Below are 16,447 nucleotides of genomic sequence, written 5' to 3'. Positions count from 1 at the left end.
ACAGGAGGCAGCAGTCTTGTGTATAGAAAGAAGGGGTCTGCACAGGAGGCGGCAGTCTTGTGTATAGAAAGAAGGGGGTCTGCACAGGAGGCGGCAGTCTTGTGTATAGAAAGAAGGGGGTCTGCACAGGAGGCAGCAGTCTTGTGGAGGTCTGCACATGAGGCAGCAGTCTTGTGTATAGAAAGAAGGGGTCTGCACAGGAGGCGGCAGTCTTGTGTATAGAAAGAAGGGGTCTGCACAGGAGGCGGCAGTCTTGTGTATAGAAAGAAGGGGGTCTGCACAGGAGGCAGCAGTCTTGTGGAGGTCTGCACATGAGGCAGCAGTCTTGTGTATAGAAAGAAGGGGTCTGCACAGGAGGCGGCAGTCTTGTGTATAGAAAGAAGGGGTCTGCACAGGAGGCGGCAGTCTTGTGTATAGAAAGAAGGGGATCTGCACAGGAGGCGGCAGTCTTGTGTATAGAAAGAAGGGGGTCTGCACAGGAGGCAGCAGTCTTGTGTATAGAAAGAAGGGGGTCTGCACAGGAGGCGGCAGTCTTGTGTATAGAAAGAAGGGGATCTGCACAGGAGGCGGCAGTCTTGTGTATAGAAAGAAGGGGATCTGCACAGGAGGCGGCAGTCTTGTGTATAGAAAGAAGGGGATCTGCACAGGAGGCAGCAGTCTTGTGTATAGAAAGAAGGGGTCTGCACAGGAGGCGGCAGTCTTGTGTATATTTTACTCAGGACTGCTGCAGCCTGCACCTCTTCATTCCCTGCACAGCACTGTTGCATCCCCTTCATTGGTTATACAGGTAAGGAATAAAGTGGGTGCAGCAGACCTGTGTAAAGTATGGAGGGGTGCAGAGCAGCATAGCAGGCCACACAAGAAGTACGTCATGCCGCGCTAAGTTGTTGAGGTTTTTTTTTTTATACCAGCAATAGAAGCGGCTAACAGAGTTTCCAGTGCTCACATGGCCAAGATATTAGGTCAGGTTCACACGGCTGTAATACTGAGGTAATCCAGGCTCTGTATTACAGCCACAAGCTCCATTATATGACCTTCATGTGTGGGTTAAGAGACTTACAAATTCTGCACTGTACACCAAGGATTTCATCTTTGATTTTTGGCACGTCGTACCCCTGAGGGAGCTAGCCTCCATAAGGTGGCGCTAGAGCAAATTTCCCTTTTTCCAAGAAGGATGTCTTATTTGCATGTTCCTTTCTCAGAAGCTGCTGGACACTATGTGGGGATGTAGTATTACCTCACCAAAGACCCCAAGTATTCTGCTTACAATAAAAATGGCCAGCATGCTGGGAGTTGTAGTTGTACAACAGCTCAGGCTCTCAGGTGATAGCCCAGGGCTACCAAGTATAACTTCCCTCAAAGGCTTCATATGAATTAGCAGCAGCAAGCTATAGTCACGTGATCAATACCGTAAGTCAGGATCACATGAGTCTAAGCGCCCGCATGAAGCAATCACGTGATCGATGCTATCGGATTGAGGTCATACTATCGCGAGCGTTGGGAGGCCTAGCAGGTGACAGAACCCGGAAGTGTCTCAGGCTGTGCTCGGTATCACTCGGTGAAAGTGAAGAGATCTCGAAATGGACGGTGAGTACCGGGGAAGGAGAGGCGTGTTGTAATAACGTGACTGATATCGGAGATCTCTAGGATCGCACTGCTCATTGTACTAAATGGCGCCATCCAGTGTTTATCCCCATAACTACCAGTGGATCGCTATGTATTGAGGGACTACAGACATCAGAATGGCTGATCTGCTTTCTCTAGCGCCTTTCCTATAGAGAGTGTATGTAGTTGTTCACCCTTCCAACCCTTTGTGGTTTCAGTCTAAGGGTCCCAGTAACTGGCTGCTACATCTCATCCTTACCCGTCTGTACTGATCCTGAGCTGCCAGGAGTTTTCTTATCCATTCACGCCCATATCTTGGCTTGTGTAGTTACTTACAGACTGCACAGGTGATCATGTGATCTGTCACCAGAGAGTCCAGTCTGAATAGTGGCAAATACCATAAGTTATGTTATCAGTTATATACTGTCCTGTCTGAATAGCGACTGACACCATGAGTTGTATTCCTGTACCCAGTTATATACTGTCCTGTCTGGATAGTGATCCCATATTTATGTTAACAGCCCCCGAGGCTGATGGACATGGTCTTGGACAGCTCATCTAAGATGGTTTTCCAGGACTTAGGATGAATCACCAATATGTGATTGGTGGGGGCTCAACCACCAGGACCCATACTGTGCAACTTTTGGAAGAGGTGGCGGTGCTCACAAGTGCTGTGGCATCTTCATTGGTGACATAATACAGCAGCAGCTCAGTCTCATTTAAATGAATGGAGCTAAGCTGCAAGAGCAAGCACAACCCCTACAATATGTACGCTGCTGTGCTTAGTATTCCATTAAATTCCAGCAGTGCTCACCTGAATGCTGCAGACTCTTCAGCCAGCTGATTTGTGGTGATGTAAAAACACAATTGTGTAACAGTCTTCAATTCATCCTGATGCAACGGGTATTCTCTCACAGTACAGCGTTTCTAGGTAAACAGGAGCAGCAGGAACCAGCAAGCACCCTAAGGTGTCAAGAGAGTGTATGTGGAAGGACCAAATTCAAACCAAAGGCTAGGTCGGAGGTAAAGGAACCGCGCTTCACCCAGATGAACAGTATCCAGTAGTCTTTATTGAATCCAAAACACAATGCGTTTCGGGGATTTCACCCCTTTATCAAGTGTACAAGGACTAGCAGTGCTAACATACACACACAATTTGAAATCTTATATAAGTCATTAGTAAAATGGTAAGGCCAGAGAGAAGTGAAAAGGGGGCATGGCCAATAATAACAAAAATACAAAAACATGGTATTATTACATAATAAAACAAAATAAAGTCAAAATATAGAGATTAGAGATGAGCGAGTACTGTTCGGATCAGCCGATCCGAACAGGACGCTTGCATAGAAATGAATGGATTTAGCCGGCACGCGGGGGGTTAAGCGGCCGGCCGCTGTCAAAGCGGAAGTACTAGGTGCATCCATTCATTTCTATGGAGCGTGCTGTTCGGATCGGCTGATCCAAACAGTACTCGCTCATCTCTAATAGAGATCAAAACAGCTTTACAAAAAGATCGCTCTTGTTTGGACTTAAAACGATGACAATAAACACAACCAATCTACAAATCAACAATCAATAGTGTTTCAAGTTGTATAATAAATAGGAGGTGGTTGGGTAATAGGTGTTTAATTAAATCTTAGCTATATGTATTTTAGTTCTTTAGCTAGCGGGGGCTTCATCAGCGTCCCGGAGGCTGCATTGCGCATATGCATTATGTCATATTCACAGGAAATGCAATAAATACCTAATAGGCATGAGACTCTAATGTCGTGCTCCCTTCCCTCTCATTCTAAGTAGTCCTTTGGAGACTTTGTTCCTCATTAAAGGGTTTTCCAAGAGTTTAAAGTTAATGGCCTATCTTTAAGATCTGTGGGAGTCTTAGACCTTGGATCCTGTGGATAAGCTGGTTGAAGCGGTGCTCCCTGAGTGCCGCTTCTCAGACCATGTGATATCATGCTTATCAGTCACATGGCTTGATCGCAGCTTAGGTCCATCAAGTGAATATGCTGAGCTGTGATACCAAGCCTAAAGTCCCAGTAAGCAGAAACGCAACGTTTTTGGGCATTGTGGAAACGCAGCGGAAAAAAAACACTGCGTTTTACAGTACCAGCATAGTGAATGCAATTTTGTCTAATCCTAGCCCCACTCTGCGGAAAAAAAATGCTGCGGAAAAGCTGCGTTTTTCAAAAACATTTGCGTATTTGAAAAACGGAGCATGTCAATTACAGTTGCGGAAACGCTGAGTTTTTCCCTCCATAGATTTCTATGGAGAGTGTGAAAACCGCAGCAAAAATGCAGCTGATAAATGTGTTGCAGAAACACTGTGGAAAAGCATCAAAATCCGCAGACAAAAACTCACTGTTTTGCTTGATTGACGCTAAGGCCCCACGGGGGCGCATTGCGGTTCTTCCTGCAGCGCTTTGAACAGAAAGTTCACAAAGTTTTCCTCCGCGGACGTTCTGTTACAATTATATCTATGGGAAAGCGGTCGGCGTTTCCGTAGATATCATTGACATGTTGCGATTTTCAAAACCATGACGGTTGGAAATCGCAGTGTGTCTACCCTGCGAATTTTTTTCCACAAAGTGGGCATGGGATTCGAATGAATCCCATCCACTTTGCAAGTACTGTAAATTGCCACAATTTTTCCCACGGCCAAATTGAGGCATTTACAGCCCGTGGGGCCCTGGCCTAAATAGCAGAGGACCATAATTCCTTAGGATTTTCAACATAGCCTTTCAATTACCTTTATTGCACATGAGAAACTCGAGCAAAAACGCGATGGAAAACTCAGCAGAAAACTCATATGAATTTCCGCAGCAAATAAATAAAAAACACAATGAAAAACTCATGTACATGTGCGTTTTTTTCCGCAACAGAAAACAAAGCGTTTTCTCTGTGGGTTTTTAGACTGCGTTTTTTGCTGCTTTTCGCCCAGTGGGGCCTTAGCCTAAGGTTAAGGCCCAACGTTGTGAAAGTGCAGCTTTTTTTGTGGCTGAGCCAAAGCCCAATAATGGCTGCAAAAGGAATGGGAAATATATAGGAAGCTTCTTATACTTCTATCTTCTCCTCAATCCACTACTGACTTTGGCTCAAAAAAACTAGCAAAATCTGCAACAACAATAAAAGCTGCGTTTCCGCAACATAGGGCCTCAGCTTAAATGGGTTTTACAGGCCAAAAATATTGATGTTAGATCACTAATACCAGGTATGTGAGAGTCTGACGCCGAGCACCCCATCACCATTCTGCGAAACATAGCTTTTTTCATTTTTCCATCAACCGAGCTATGTGAGGGCTTGTGTTTTGTAGGCTGAGTTGTCATTTCATTGGAACTATTTTAAAGGGAGTGTACCACCTCCACCAATCATATGCAACTACCACCCCTGTGTTACAGAGCACATTACAGTGATAAACCTACCTCTGTTATCTGTATCACTATTGTAGATCTGGAGGAAAAAAAACCTTTGAAGTCTTATGCAAATTGCGACAGTGCACTAGGGGCGGGCCTTTAGCTCCTGAGTGCTTCTGAAGTAGGAGGGTGATGTCATAAGCAGTGGGAGGATCAGATCAAGTGTCATTGGTAGCAGAGGGTAGGGGTCTGTGTGAGGAAAATTAAAATGACCAAATCGAATACCATTAGAAACATCAACTTGTCTCGCAGAAAAAAAAAGAGCCTTCACATATCTCTGTGGATTGAAAAAGGAAGAAAAAATGTTACGGGGGTCAGAATTTGGCAGTGTAAGAAATTCTTTTCATAACAAACTACATAAATTTGGCATTGATTTCAATGGGAGACTTGCAGGCAGGTCCATTTAAGGGTGACTAGGTCCGTTATACACATATGAGATGGGAAATCGGTGATCTAGAATGTAACAGTACCTCTCCCCTACTGATACAGGTATGACAGGTTGACTCAGGCTTTACAATGTCTTCCCAGCAGTGATGTCATTGTGCTGTCACTTCATTATCAGACTGTTCTTCCTATGTCTTGTGACTGTACGGGGTGTGACTTTCTGAGAGCCTTTAACTGAAGCAAACATCTGAGTAATGGAGGTGTGAACAGACAAGAATACAATCTGAGCTATGTCCTCCTGCCGAGGACTCTTCACATGATCTGACAGTTCATGTTGTTGTAATGATACAGGTTTTTCGGGACATATCTGGCCAAATCTGTTCCATTTATTATATTTGGGGTATGAATGTACTTGAAAGGGGCCTCTGGTTACCCCGCACTGTATTAGGCACTAAAAAAGTAAACAAAAAAGTGTCTCTCTGCCAAAGTTGGTGCCACCTAATACATGGTTGACCATGTATTATTAACCTCCATTATTAATGTACTGTCACGTCTTGGTGAAAACGGGATTGCCAAGGAATTCAGAAGAGCAGCTTCATTATAAAAAGGATTGTCAGCATTAAGATAAAGGCTCCCCATTATATGTATCTTTCTAGTAGGGTACCGGTGAGCTGCCGCCTTATATATGGAGAACGTCTATATCCAGTAACTGAATTCCCATGCTGGACTAATGCTTTGCACAGCTGTGGGTTTGCTACAATGCTATGCGGTCTAACCTTCTGTGTTCACAGTGGGATACATTTTACTTGCACTGCTCTATTGTAGAAAACAATCAGCAGCAAATGCAAATATCATTGGCTGTCACCCTGAAAACAATAGAGAAGATGCTGATGTATTTAGCCCACGAAGACTGTTTGGACTGGAAGCCACTGTAGCAAACCCACAGCTGTGAGAACTCTTAGTAACATTCATGTTGATATCCAACCTTTGTCAATTATTTTCCAGTTGGTGATACTTGTCATATCATCAATTCTACTTTACAGTTTTTCTTGGCTCATTGTCACTAATAAACGGATTTTCTTTACTTTTACAGACTCTTTGTTCCAGCTAAAGGTGAGTATATTTGCCCTTGTAATACATTTCATGCCCTGGTCAGCACTTGAGTTCATCACAATATATTGTGGCTTTATCTTGTGTATTCTGGTTCAGTTCACAGCCAAGCAGCTGGAGAGGCTGGCAAAGAAGGCAGAGAAAGACTCCAATGCTGAAAATGCCAAGGTGAAAAAGGTAATGTTATTGTCATGGAGGCTTTGCAATACTGTACTGTGAAGACAACCGTGAAACATGGCTGACCATTATAGTACTCCAGGTTAATAAGCATACACTTTCTTTTATTTTCTTTCTACATAACCCTGCTGATAGGCAGAACGGCGTGCACTTCAGATCCATGGATGTTTTCACTCAGCTATCTTAGATTGAGCTTAGTTATGTGTTATTTCACTTTCTCTGAACTCCCAATTTCCATATCTTTGCTGCTTTTATACTTTTTTACTAAAACGGATAATACTAGGCAAATCTATTTACAAATGATAGGACATGCTAGAAGTTATGAGATTTGTTATGAGTAACTCCTATCCTCTCCGTCTTGACTGACTTGTTCTAGTAAGGGCAAGTGACTAGCTCTGGGGACCCCGGTTAGGTAACCATAGGATATTTGATTGGGTGCAGGAGTCCTTACCTCCCCCATCCCCTTCTTGTGCTAGAAATAATAATCTTAGTATTTCCCCTTGACTTGTTTTGACTGTCTAATCTTTCATCTGATCATATTTCAGTGTTTAGTGTTTGATAGAGCTAGGCCTGAGTATTGTCTTCATCCCCCATATAGGCTCTGCAGCAGAAGAACGTGGAAGTTGCGCGTGTGTATGCTGAAAATGCAATTCGGAAGAAGAATGAGGGTCTGAACTGGCTACGGATGGCTTCACGAGTAGACGCTGTCGCCTCTAAAGTACAAACAGCTGTCACCATGAAGGGGGTATGTGTCCTGACACTACTAGTAAATATCATCGCAAACCACAGATCATAAATATAACGGATACCTCCAGAATTATCCCTACCCACATAATTGGTTTTTGGAGTGTGAGTTTCTGCTGACACAAGCTGAGTACAACATATCGGGCACTGAAATGGTGTATCTCTGGAAATATTTTCTGCTTATCACATATCCATTGCGCATTAATTTCTGAAAGCTAAATAATGCAACACTCAAGGGTTAAAAATGCTTGCTACCCTGCTTGATAAATCTCATGAGGGGTGTAGTTTCCAAAATAGTGTTATGTCTCTGTGAATTCTAGTTTAATGGCAATTCAGGGGCTCTGCAAAAGAGGCATGATGTCTAAAAACCAAACTGTAATCCAAAATCCAAAATAGTGCTCTTTCCTTTGTGTGCCCAGCTGTGCCCAAGCGGCAGTTTATACCCACATATGGCATTAAGTATATTATCCTGGCTACAATAGTTTCATGCATATTGCCATAAACTGCTGGGTGCAAATGTGAAGAAGCGCTATGTGAGATTCGGAGCACAGATTTAAATAGTTTTTTTGGGGGACGCCATGTCACATTTGCAGAGACTACAATGGCCCCTACAAAATGGGGTCACTTCTTGTTTTACTTTGCAAAAACAATATGGTATCCAAAAAGCAGTCCCTTTAAATCTGTATGACGAAAGGTAAGAAATGCAGTGCTCCTGCCGTCTGAGCCCTGCTATGTGCCCAAGCAGCAGTTTACACCAACATAATACGTTTTTGTATCCGAGATAACCCACTAGATAATTTTAGGTATGCATGCATGTTTCTGATGACACATAGTGTGTACAATGTATTGGGCACTGGTATATTTCTTTTAAAAATTCAGGCTTTACTTTGTACATTAATTTTTGTGAGGGACTCAAAATGATAACACTCCTTGAGGTATGTAGTTTCTAGAATGGGGTCATATTTTTGGGGTGAATTAATTATTTTATCTCAGGGTCTCTGCAGATGCCTGCCAGTGCACTGTAAATGTCCAAATTAGGCCTTAGATGTGCCTGGTGCTGTTGTATTTCCAGGCAAAATTAGGGTCACATGTAGGGTGTTTCTAAAATCAGGACACAGAATGTAATAACTGGAGAACTGATCCTTCACAGTGTCACAATTTGGGCATGGCATATCGGGCCGCTGAAATAACAGATATCTGGGAACATTTCACTTTTCATTTTGTGCCATCCACTCCACATTTCTTTTTGTAAACCATCTCTTGGCTCAAAATGTTCATAAATTGTGAGAGGGGTGTAGTTTCCAAAATGGAGTCACTTTTTGTCAGTTTCCATTTGTACTGGTATTTTAGGGGCTCTGCAAATGCGACATGCCACCCAAAAACTATTCCAGCAAAATCAGCCCTCCAAATGCAAAATTGTGCTCTTTCCAGTCAGTTTGAACCCTGCCATGTACCCATACAACATTTTGTGACCACATAGGATATTGCCGTGTACTCAGGAGAAATGGTTTAATGAACTTTGTGATGTTATTTATTTATTTCTCTTTTTCATTTGTGAAAATGAAAAATTTGGGGATAAAGTGATGTTTTAGTAATTTTTCATTTTCACGTTCCAATTTTAATAAAATCTGTGAGACTTCTCTGGGGTCAAACTTCTCACTATACCTCTTGATAAATTCCTTTTGTGTGTAGTTTCCAAAATGAGGGCTCTGAAAGTGAAACATGGCACCTGAAAACTATTCCAGTAAACTCCACTTTTCAAACACCTAGTGGCGCTTTTTCTCTTTGGTATGTTATCATGTGCCCAAATAGCAGTTTACATCTACACATGGTGCATTCCCATGGAAGACTTTGCATACAGATTTTGAAATGCATTTTGTGCTTTAGCTTCTTGTCAATGTGTAAATTTTAGGGCTAATTGATCGTATTCTTGGAAAAAAATGAAATGTCTAAATTTCACCTCCATTTTGTTTTAAATCCTGTGACCTGCTTAAAGGGTAAAAAAAAACTTCTCAAATGTGATTTTGAATTATTTGAAGGGAAAGTTATAAAAATGGGATGACTTATGGGGGTTTTCTAATATATAGGCTTTTTAAAATCCTCTTCAGAACTTGAGTGGTCCCTTACAAATGGGGTTGGGAAATTGCCACATAAAGTGACACGTCAGTTTTGAAAAAATGGGGTTGTCACCTTTCTGATCACTATTTGAGTGACCAATGTTAATTTTTGTATAATGAAAAGTTCTGCAATATTCCAATATACTTTCTGCACAATTTTCTAGATTTCTGCTTGCTTTCATTCATTCTGCTTATTCAAAGTACAGTAGATAAAAAAAAAAAACACCTTTGTGTCCGTCACATTACCATGGATGGTATATCACATGGCCGTAGACTGGTTTTTATCCACTGGGAGTAAGCACAATGAATGACAGCAAGCAGAGAAAACTGGAAGGAAATGATACAGAAAGAATATTGGAAAGTTGTGCATCTTTTCGTTATACAAACATACCTTTCTCTACACGGGTCTTATAAAAGCGAATTAATGACCAAGGAGTGTCCAGTAGGTTTTTGAGAATAGGAGCTGTTTCTTTTTAGCTCCATGTCCCTCTCTATAATGTCCGAAAGGGTTACATGGTGTGGGGTTGTCCTGAATGGACATTTCCTTTCAACCATCTTGTGTAAATGCTTTACCTATGCCTTTATAAATACTAAGACGTCTGTATATTGTCTGCTCATGTGTACACAGGTGACCAAGAACATGGCCCAAGTGACAAAGGCTCTGGACAAAGCCCTGAGCTCCATGGACTTACAGAAGGTGTCGGCTGTTATGGATAAATTTGAACAGCAAGTTCAGAATCTGGATGTTCACACTTCGGTGAGTAACAGTGACTGCGTTTGCATGTAGGTTCCTGTAAATGTATCTGCTTAAAGCAATCTTTCTACCTTCTTGTATGTTAGAACTGTAGTATTCAGATCATCAGGCAACAAGGCAAAGACAACTGATGCACTGCTACTGGTGTCCACCGGGTGGCAGTCATGTCCAGCAGTTTGTAGACACATTACTCAAAAAAAATATATTAAACAAAAAAATAAATAAAAATAAGATTTGGAAAAAAAAAGAGAGAAAAGGAAAATCAAGAGAAAAAGAAAAAAAAAATACTTGGCACATCCCAGATGGCCCATTTCTGTTTTGGACCTTTAAAAGGAATAAAACGATTATCATCCAATATTCTTTCATGTCTACAACAGCAGTAATAATTCCTACTAGTTTTGAAAGAATGTTTAGAGATAGAATTATTTCTCACAAATGCAGTAAGGTCACTCGCTGTATTTTTTGAGTTATGTATGACTTATTTGCAGAATGTTCTAGGTTTGACCAAAGATCGGACTTCTGTGGTCAATGAAAGCATTCTGTAGAAATTGTAGATGTATATTAACGTTCAGTATATTTTGAGTACACAAAACTCCTTGTTTTCTTTTACAAATGGATTGGTTTTGTATCTCTTTACATATAGGTAATGGAAGACTCTATGGGATCAGCTATGACTCTGACTACCCCACAAGAACAGGTGGATAATTTGATTGTGCAGATCGCAGAGGAGAATGGGCTGGAAGTGATGGATCAGCTGAATCAGCTTCCCCAGGGAGCGACATCAGTGGGCGAGAGTTCCACCCGCACACAAGAAGACCAGTTGTCACGCAGGTGAGGGAGCCGATTGCACTAAAGCACTGTAGTGTATTGCCCGGTCACTGTGTAAGCGGACATGCTTGGGAAGTAGATGGCTAAATAATAAGCGCTCTAGTTTCCACGTATAGTAGACCCAGTAGACTTGGTTGCACAAAGTGAACATGTGACTAATTTCTATGCAAAACGCTCTTTGAAGAGGCCATTTCTTTAAATTGCTTTTCCAGGCTATTTAATTGATGGCCTAGGATAGTTCACTAAAAGATCGCCAGGAGTCACAACCAGCTACAGTATTTGTGTCAGCCTTGTAGCCTCTTCAGTATGTACCAAGCACACTACCGTACATACGTATATCCTGTGTTTGGTATTGCAGCTCAGCTCCTACTCCACAGCCATCTGAAGTCCTTATACCCAAATAAGACAGGGGTTCCAGTAAGTCTAAGAGTTGATCATCTAAACACTACAGATGAATATAATTTTCCAGCCCTCTGTATGTGATATTTTGGAGTCACAAGCCTTTCATGTTTTTCCAGACTTCGATTAGGGGTCCACAGCAACTTTTGGTCAATTACTGTAAGCTCCGTATATGTCTATGATTCAAGGTGACTCTTGATGGTTGTTAATTCTGTTTATAGCGAAACACTAAAGCAGAGTAATTATATTGGGACCAGTATATTGAAGCCCTAGTCTTCTAAGTCCTGACTTTCATGCTATACTATACTGACAACCGTAGTAATATAGGTTTCTTTGTATTGTTTCCTATATGACTTCTCACATTTGTCCTTTCTTCTTTCAGACTTGCTGCTTTGAGGAACTGATGGCTGCTTTTCCCTCTCCTGCGTAGAAGTTGGAGTACCCTGGGGTCACTTTATCACATGTGGCCTTCATCTAGACACGTTGGGAGGATCTTGGGCCCTGGGATTGTGCTGCTACTGCTTTCTTATTTCTCAGCAGTCTCAGAAGCTGAAGCCGGCCCCTCTGTTCTTATACAGTGGCCTCAATGCATGGATTTAAGCCTAGGATTAGCATTTCATCTGGAGGGATAATGTACAAATAATATTTTATGCTCTCCCATTTTTCCTACCTCCCAAACACCAGACACCTTGCCAGATAAGCCTTGCTGGGAATGAGGGAGGGTATCTTTTTGACCAGAGGATATTTGAGCCACTGGTTCTAACATTTGGGGAGGGGGGGTCTCAGGATTAACTCTCTTATAAGTGCTTCTTCCTACACTAGAGGTTGGATTTTATCTCTGATCCTCCTGTTCTAATACTCTTAAAAGAAGACATAAGCATACTCTGTGTGTTCCAAGAGCACAACACACTGCAGCGTGTTACAGTCTTCCATCCGCATTCAATAATATGCTCAGCAAAGTCTGCGTGAGGTACCAATTACTGTATGGGAGAATTCCTTAAGAATTGTGTGTGAAGGAAGGTTCCCATACCCTACAATTGCATCCATGTGGGTTTGTCTCCTTCATGTTGATATCTTGTGCCTGTTAACTTCCATATACCAGGGGTCTTGCCACTCTTGCTGTGGTAGTTGATAGAATCATCAAGGCATTCATGTCCATTCTGGTAACTGTGCCATGTACTTATGAAGTGCATTTTCTTCTAGTAATGATATAAAAATCATAGAAACTCAAGCCACCCTTTTCTGCCAAATTGCTAAAAATCCTATGTAGCCATGTCTTGGATAGTGGCATTCCATGGAAAAGCAGGGTGCTAACAAACGAAGCATCTGTTAAAGCTTGCCATCAGCTTTTCTATGGTTTTGAATGGCAAGCATACCTAGTTATATGAGGATTTCTTCAGCATCCAAGAACTACTAGGCAGATTTTCCATTCAGGACCATAAGAGAGATGGATGAAGCTGGGTAGGCACCATATTGACTGTTTCACATTAGTAGAAAGCTCAGGAATTTATCTCTGGGGGTAATTTCTCTGTGGGGAGGGACGTTCTATAAGATATCACTACATATAGATCCATGGTTCTTTTCCCCCACTGCTTGGTGTCTAAATTACAGGATTAAAAAAATCATGGCTGTTTTTAAAACGTTTGCCTCATCTGTTCACAGATTGTATCTCTGTCGAAGTAGGTGAGGCTGAGCTGCAGTACTGCATACAGCCTGTGGAAAGTTGTGGCACTGTTTTTGGAGGAAAGCCAACATGTTTTACTAATCCTGTACAATCCCTTTTCTGGACTGTTGTCTCAGTCTTTGTACAGTTTTCCTCTGATTTATGCCACCTAAACAGCCAAGAGCTATATATATCTCTTATCTGCGGCATACTTTGTTTTTAGGCTTCCCACATGTAAATTATGTGCATTATTTTCTTTTTATGAATTTGCCTTCTGTTGATAAAATCTCAGCTTTGTCTTTTTTTGGGTGTAATTTATCTGTAAACATATGTTTGTATTTACGTTTCAAAATAAATTCTGATAATTCTTAATTGTGGTATCTTTTCAGTATTGTGAACATTGAGGGGGGGGGGGATAGCAAATAAGCTATTTTTAGGATAGACTATATACAGTCATGGCCAAAAGTTTTGAGAATGATACAAATATTAATTTTTACAAAGTCTACTGCTTCAGTTTTTCTAATGGCAATTTGCATATACTCCAGAATGTTATAAAGAGTGATCAGCTTAACAGCAATTACTTGCAAAGTCAATATTTGCCTAGAAAATGAACTTTATTCCCCAAAACACATTTCAACATCATTGCAGCCCTGCCTTAAAAGGACCAGCTAACATCGTTTCAGTGATTGCTCCATTAACACAGGTGTGGGTGTTGATGAGGACAGGGCTGGAGATCAATCTGTCATGATTAAGTAAGAATGACACCACTGGACACTTTAAAAGGAGGCTGGTGCTTGGCATCATTGTTTCTCTTCTGTTAACCATGGTTATCTCTAAAGAAACACGTGCAGTCATCATTGCACTGCACAAAAATGGCCTAACAGGGAAGAGTATCGCAGCTAGAAAGATTGCACCTCAGTCAACAATCTATCGCATCATCAAGAACTTCAAGGAGAGAGGTTCCATTGTTGGCAAAAAGGCTCCAGGGCACCCAAGAAAGACCAGCAAGCGCCAGGACCGTCTCTTAAAAGTGTTTTAGCTGCGGGATCGGGCTACCAGCAGTGCAGAGCTTGCTCAGGAATGGCAGCAGGCAGGTGTGAGTGCATTTGCACGCACTGTGAGGCGGAAACTCTTGGAGCAAGGCCTGGTCTCAAGGAGGGCAGCAAAGAAGCCACTTCTCTCCAGAAAAAAAACATCAGGGACAGACTGATATTCTGCAAAAGGTACAGGGAGTGGACTGCTGAGGACTGGGGTAAAGTCATTTTCTCTGATGAATCCCCTTTTCGATTGTTTGGGACATCTGGAAAACAGCTTATTCGGAGAAGACGAGGTGAGCGCTACCACCAGTCTTGTCTCATGCCAACTGTAAAGCATCCTGAAACCATTCATGTGTGGGGTTGCTTCTCAGCCAAGGGAATCGGCTCTCTCACAATCTTGCCTAAAAACACAGCCATGAATAAAGAATGGTACCAGAATGTCCTCCAAGATCAACTTCTCCCAACCGTCCAAGAGCAGTTTGGCGATCAACAATGCCTTTTCCAGCATGATGGAGCACCTTGCCATAAAGCAAAGGTGATAACTAAATGGCTCAGGGAACAAAACAGAGATTTTGGGTCCATGGCCTGGAAACTCCCCAGATCTTAATCCCATTGAGAACTTGTGGTCAATCATCAAGAGACGGGTGGACAAACAAAAACCTACAAATTCTGAAAAAATGCAAGCATTGATTGTGCAAGAATGAACTGCTGTCAGTCAGGATTTGGTCCAGAAGTCGATTGAGAGCATGCCAGGGAGAGTTGCAGAGGTCCTGAAGAAGAAGGGTCAACACTGCAAATATTGACTTGCTGCATTAACTCATTCTGTCAATATAAGCTTTTGTTACTCATAATATGATTGCAATTATATTTCTGTATGTGATAAAAACATCTGACAAACACACATAAAAACCAGAGGGCAGCAGATCATGTGAAAATGTAATATCTGTCGTTCTCAAAACTTTTGGGTGTGTGTACCCAATACACTCCATGCTATAAACAGAATGCTGCTATAAGTAATGCGATCATTGGTCATGTACTGATATTGGTACCCCAGTTTAAAGTCTAATGTAGATATCCAAAATGTACACTTAGAAGAACCATTGACTAAAAACATTACCTAGTGCAAGGTAATTCACCGATATATAGTGTGCCTATTGGACTGCTGAAAGATATACAGATCTGTTCACAGGGGAATGGATGTAAGACGAGGCCAAAAAAATGGTAGGCCTCACTGGTTAAAAACAATAAACATGGCTAAGGTGTTTGTCACAGAACAGCCATATGTAGCAAAACCAACATGGTGTGAGGAGCCACTCCACGAACAGCTGCTTCCCTGTATAGATGAATAGCAAGTACAGTCTGGCTATGTCCCCACGCACCCGCCACACGTACCATGACGACAGGACATACAGCTGCTTACTGCCGGTTCAGGCCTGTTGTAGCCTTAGTACATGATAAAGCTTGTCTATCCAGTACCCAGAAGTAAGCACCGTCAGTATCTCACAAGTGAAGTCAGGATGGAGCAAACACACACCCTAAGATGCAGTAAAAACTGCAGTACCAAGTGCCCTGAAGAGAGGCGCTAATATAGACAGGCCAGGCCAACCAAGCATGGGCCCACTCTACAGTACATATACTGTGTTTAGTGTTATAATGTAATAGGAATAAATTGCAGAGCCCATTTATATTAAAATATTTATTTTATAGAGTCCCAACCAAATATGTTCATGGTGCTAATTGTCGTCATAGTTATGGCATGGCCTGTTGATATGGCATATCATAAAGGTGTTTTTTTTGTTTTTTTACTGGGGCATAATAGAAAACTGGGGCCACAGTGCACATTCTGCATGGTATACCCAAGGGTAACGCATCTGTAGCATTTTTTTTTCTTCTCCATTAAAGGAGTTGTACAGGAGTACAAGACATGCCTGATTTCTTCATCTCAGGAAGTGACATTACATCTGTTAGTCATATGGCCATGCTGCAGTTCGGTCTCGTTCATTGTATTGGGACTGAGCTGTAGCATTATCAAGTGACCAAGAGAATGTGAAGTCACATCCTGAGGAGAAGAAGGCAGCCATATTTTCTAATCCTGCACAACTCGCTTAAATGGCAGAAGAGGACAACTCAGATCCAGCCCCCTTTTTAATAATACTTTCTAATGGCACAAGCAATAAATGTCACCCCATGCAAATGTATTCATGGCACCTTTTGCCGAT

General features: G+C 41.9%; 1 protein-coding gene across 1 annotated transcript; it reads left to right on the top strand.

Moving 5' to 3' along the window:
• The first annotated feature begins 1,492 nt into the window (after positions 1 to 1,492).
• On the top strand, positions 1,493 to 12,567 carry CHMP1A (charged multivesicular body protein 1A). Its single transcript, XM_075281936.1, has 7 exons — positions 1,493 to 1,587; positions 6,493 to 6,512; positions 6,609 to 6,686; positions 7,285 to 7,431; positions 10,176 to 10,304; positions 10,945 to 11,132; positions 11,911 to 12,567. The coding sequence occupies exons 1-7, from the start codon at positions 1,581 to 1,583 to the stop codon at positions 11,930 to 11,932; spliced, it is 591 nt and encodes a 196-aa protein (XP_075138037.1). The 5' UTR covers positions 1,493 to 1,580; the 3' UTR covers positions 11,933 to 12,567.
• Positions 12,568 to 16,447: the final 3,880 nt, after the last annotated feature.

The sequence above is a fragment of the Leptodactylus fuscus genome, chromosome 7 (genome assembly GCF_031893055.1).
Source record: "Leptodactylus fuscus isolate aLepFus1 chromosome 7, aLepFus1.hap2, whole genome shotgun sequence".
Taxonomy (NCBI): domain Eukaryota; kingdom Metazoa; phylum Chordata; class Amphibia; order Anura; family Leptodactylidae; genus Leptodactylus; species Leptodactylus fuscus.
The sequence above is the reverse complement of the archived record's forward strand: the minus strand, read 5'-3'. Positions and strand labels throughout refer to the sequence as shown.

Bases quoted from the DNA above. Each gene is read 5' to 3' on its own strand.
- CHMP1A (XM_075281936.1), top strand. The intron at 10,305-10,944 runs GTGAGTAACAGT...CTTTACATATAG, and splicing joins ATCTGGATGTTCACACTTCG to GTAATGGAAGACTCTATGGG. The intron at 11,133-11,910 runs GTGAGGGAGCCG...TTCTTCTTTCAG, and splicing joins GAAGACCAGTTGTCACGCAG to ACTTGCTGCTTTGAGGAACT.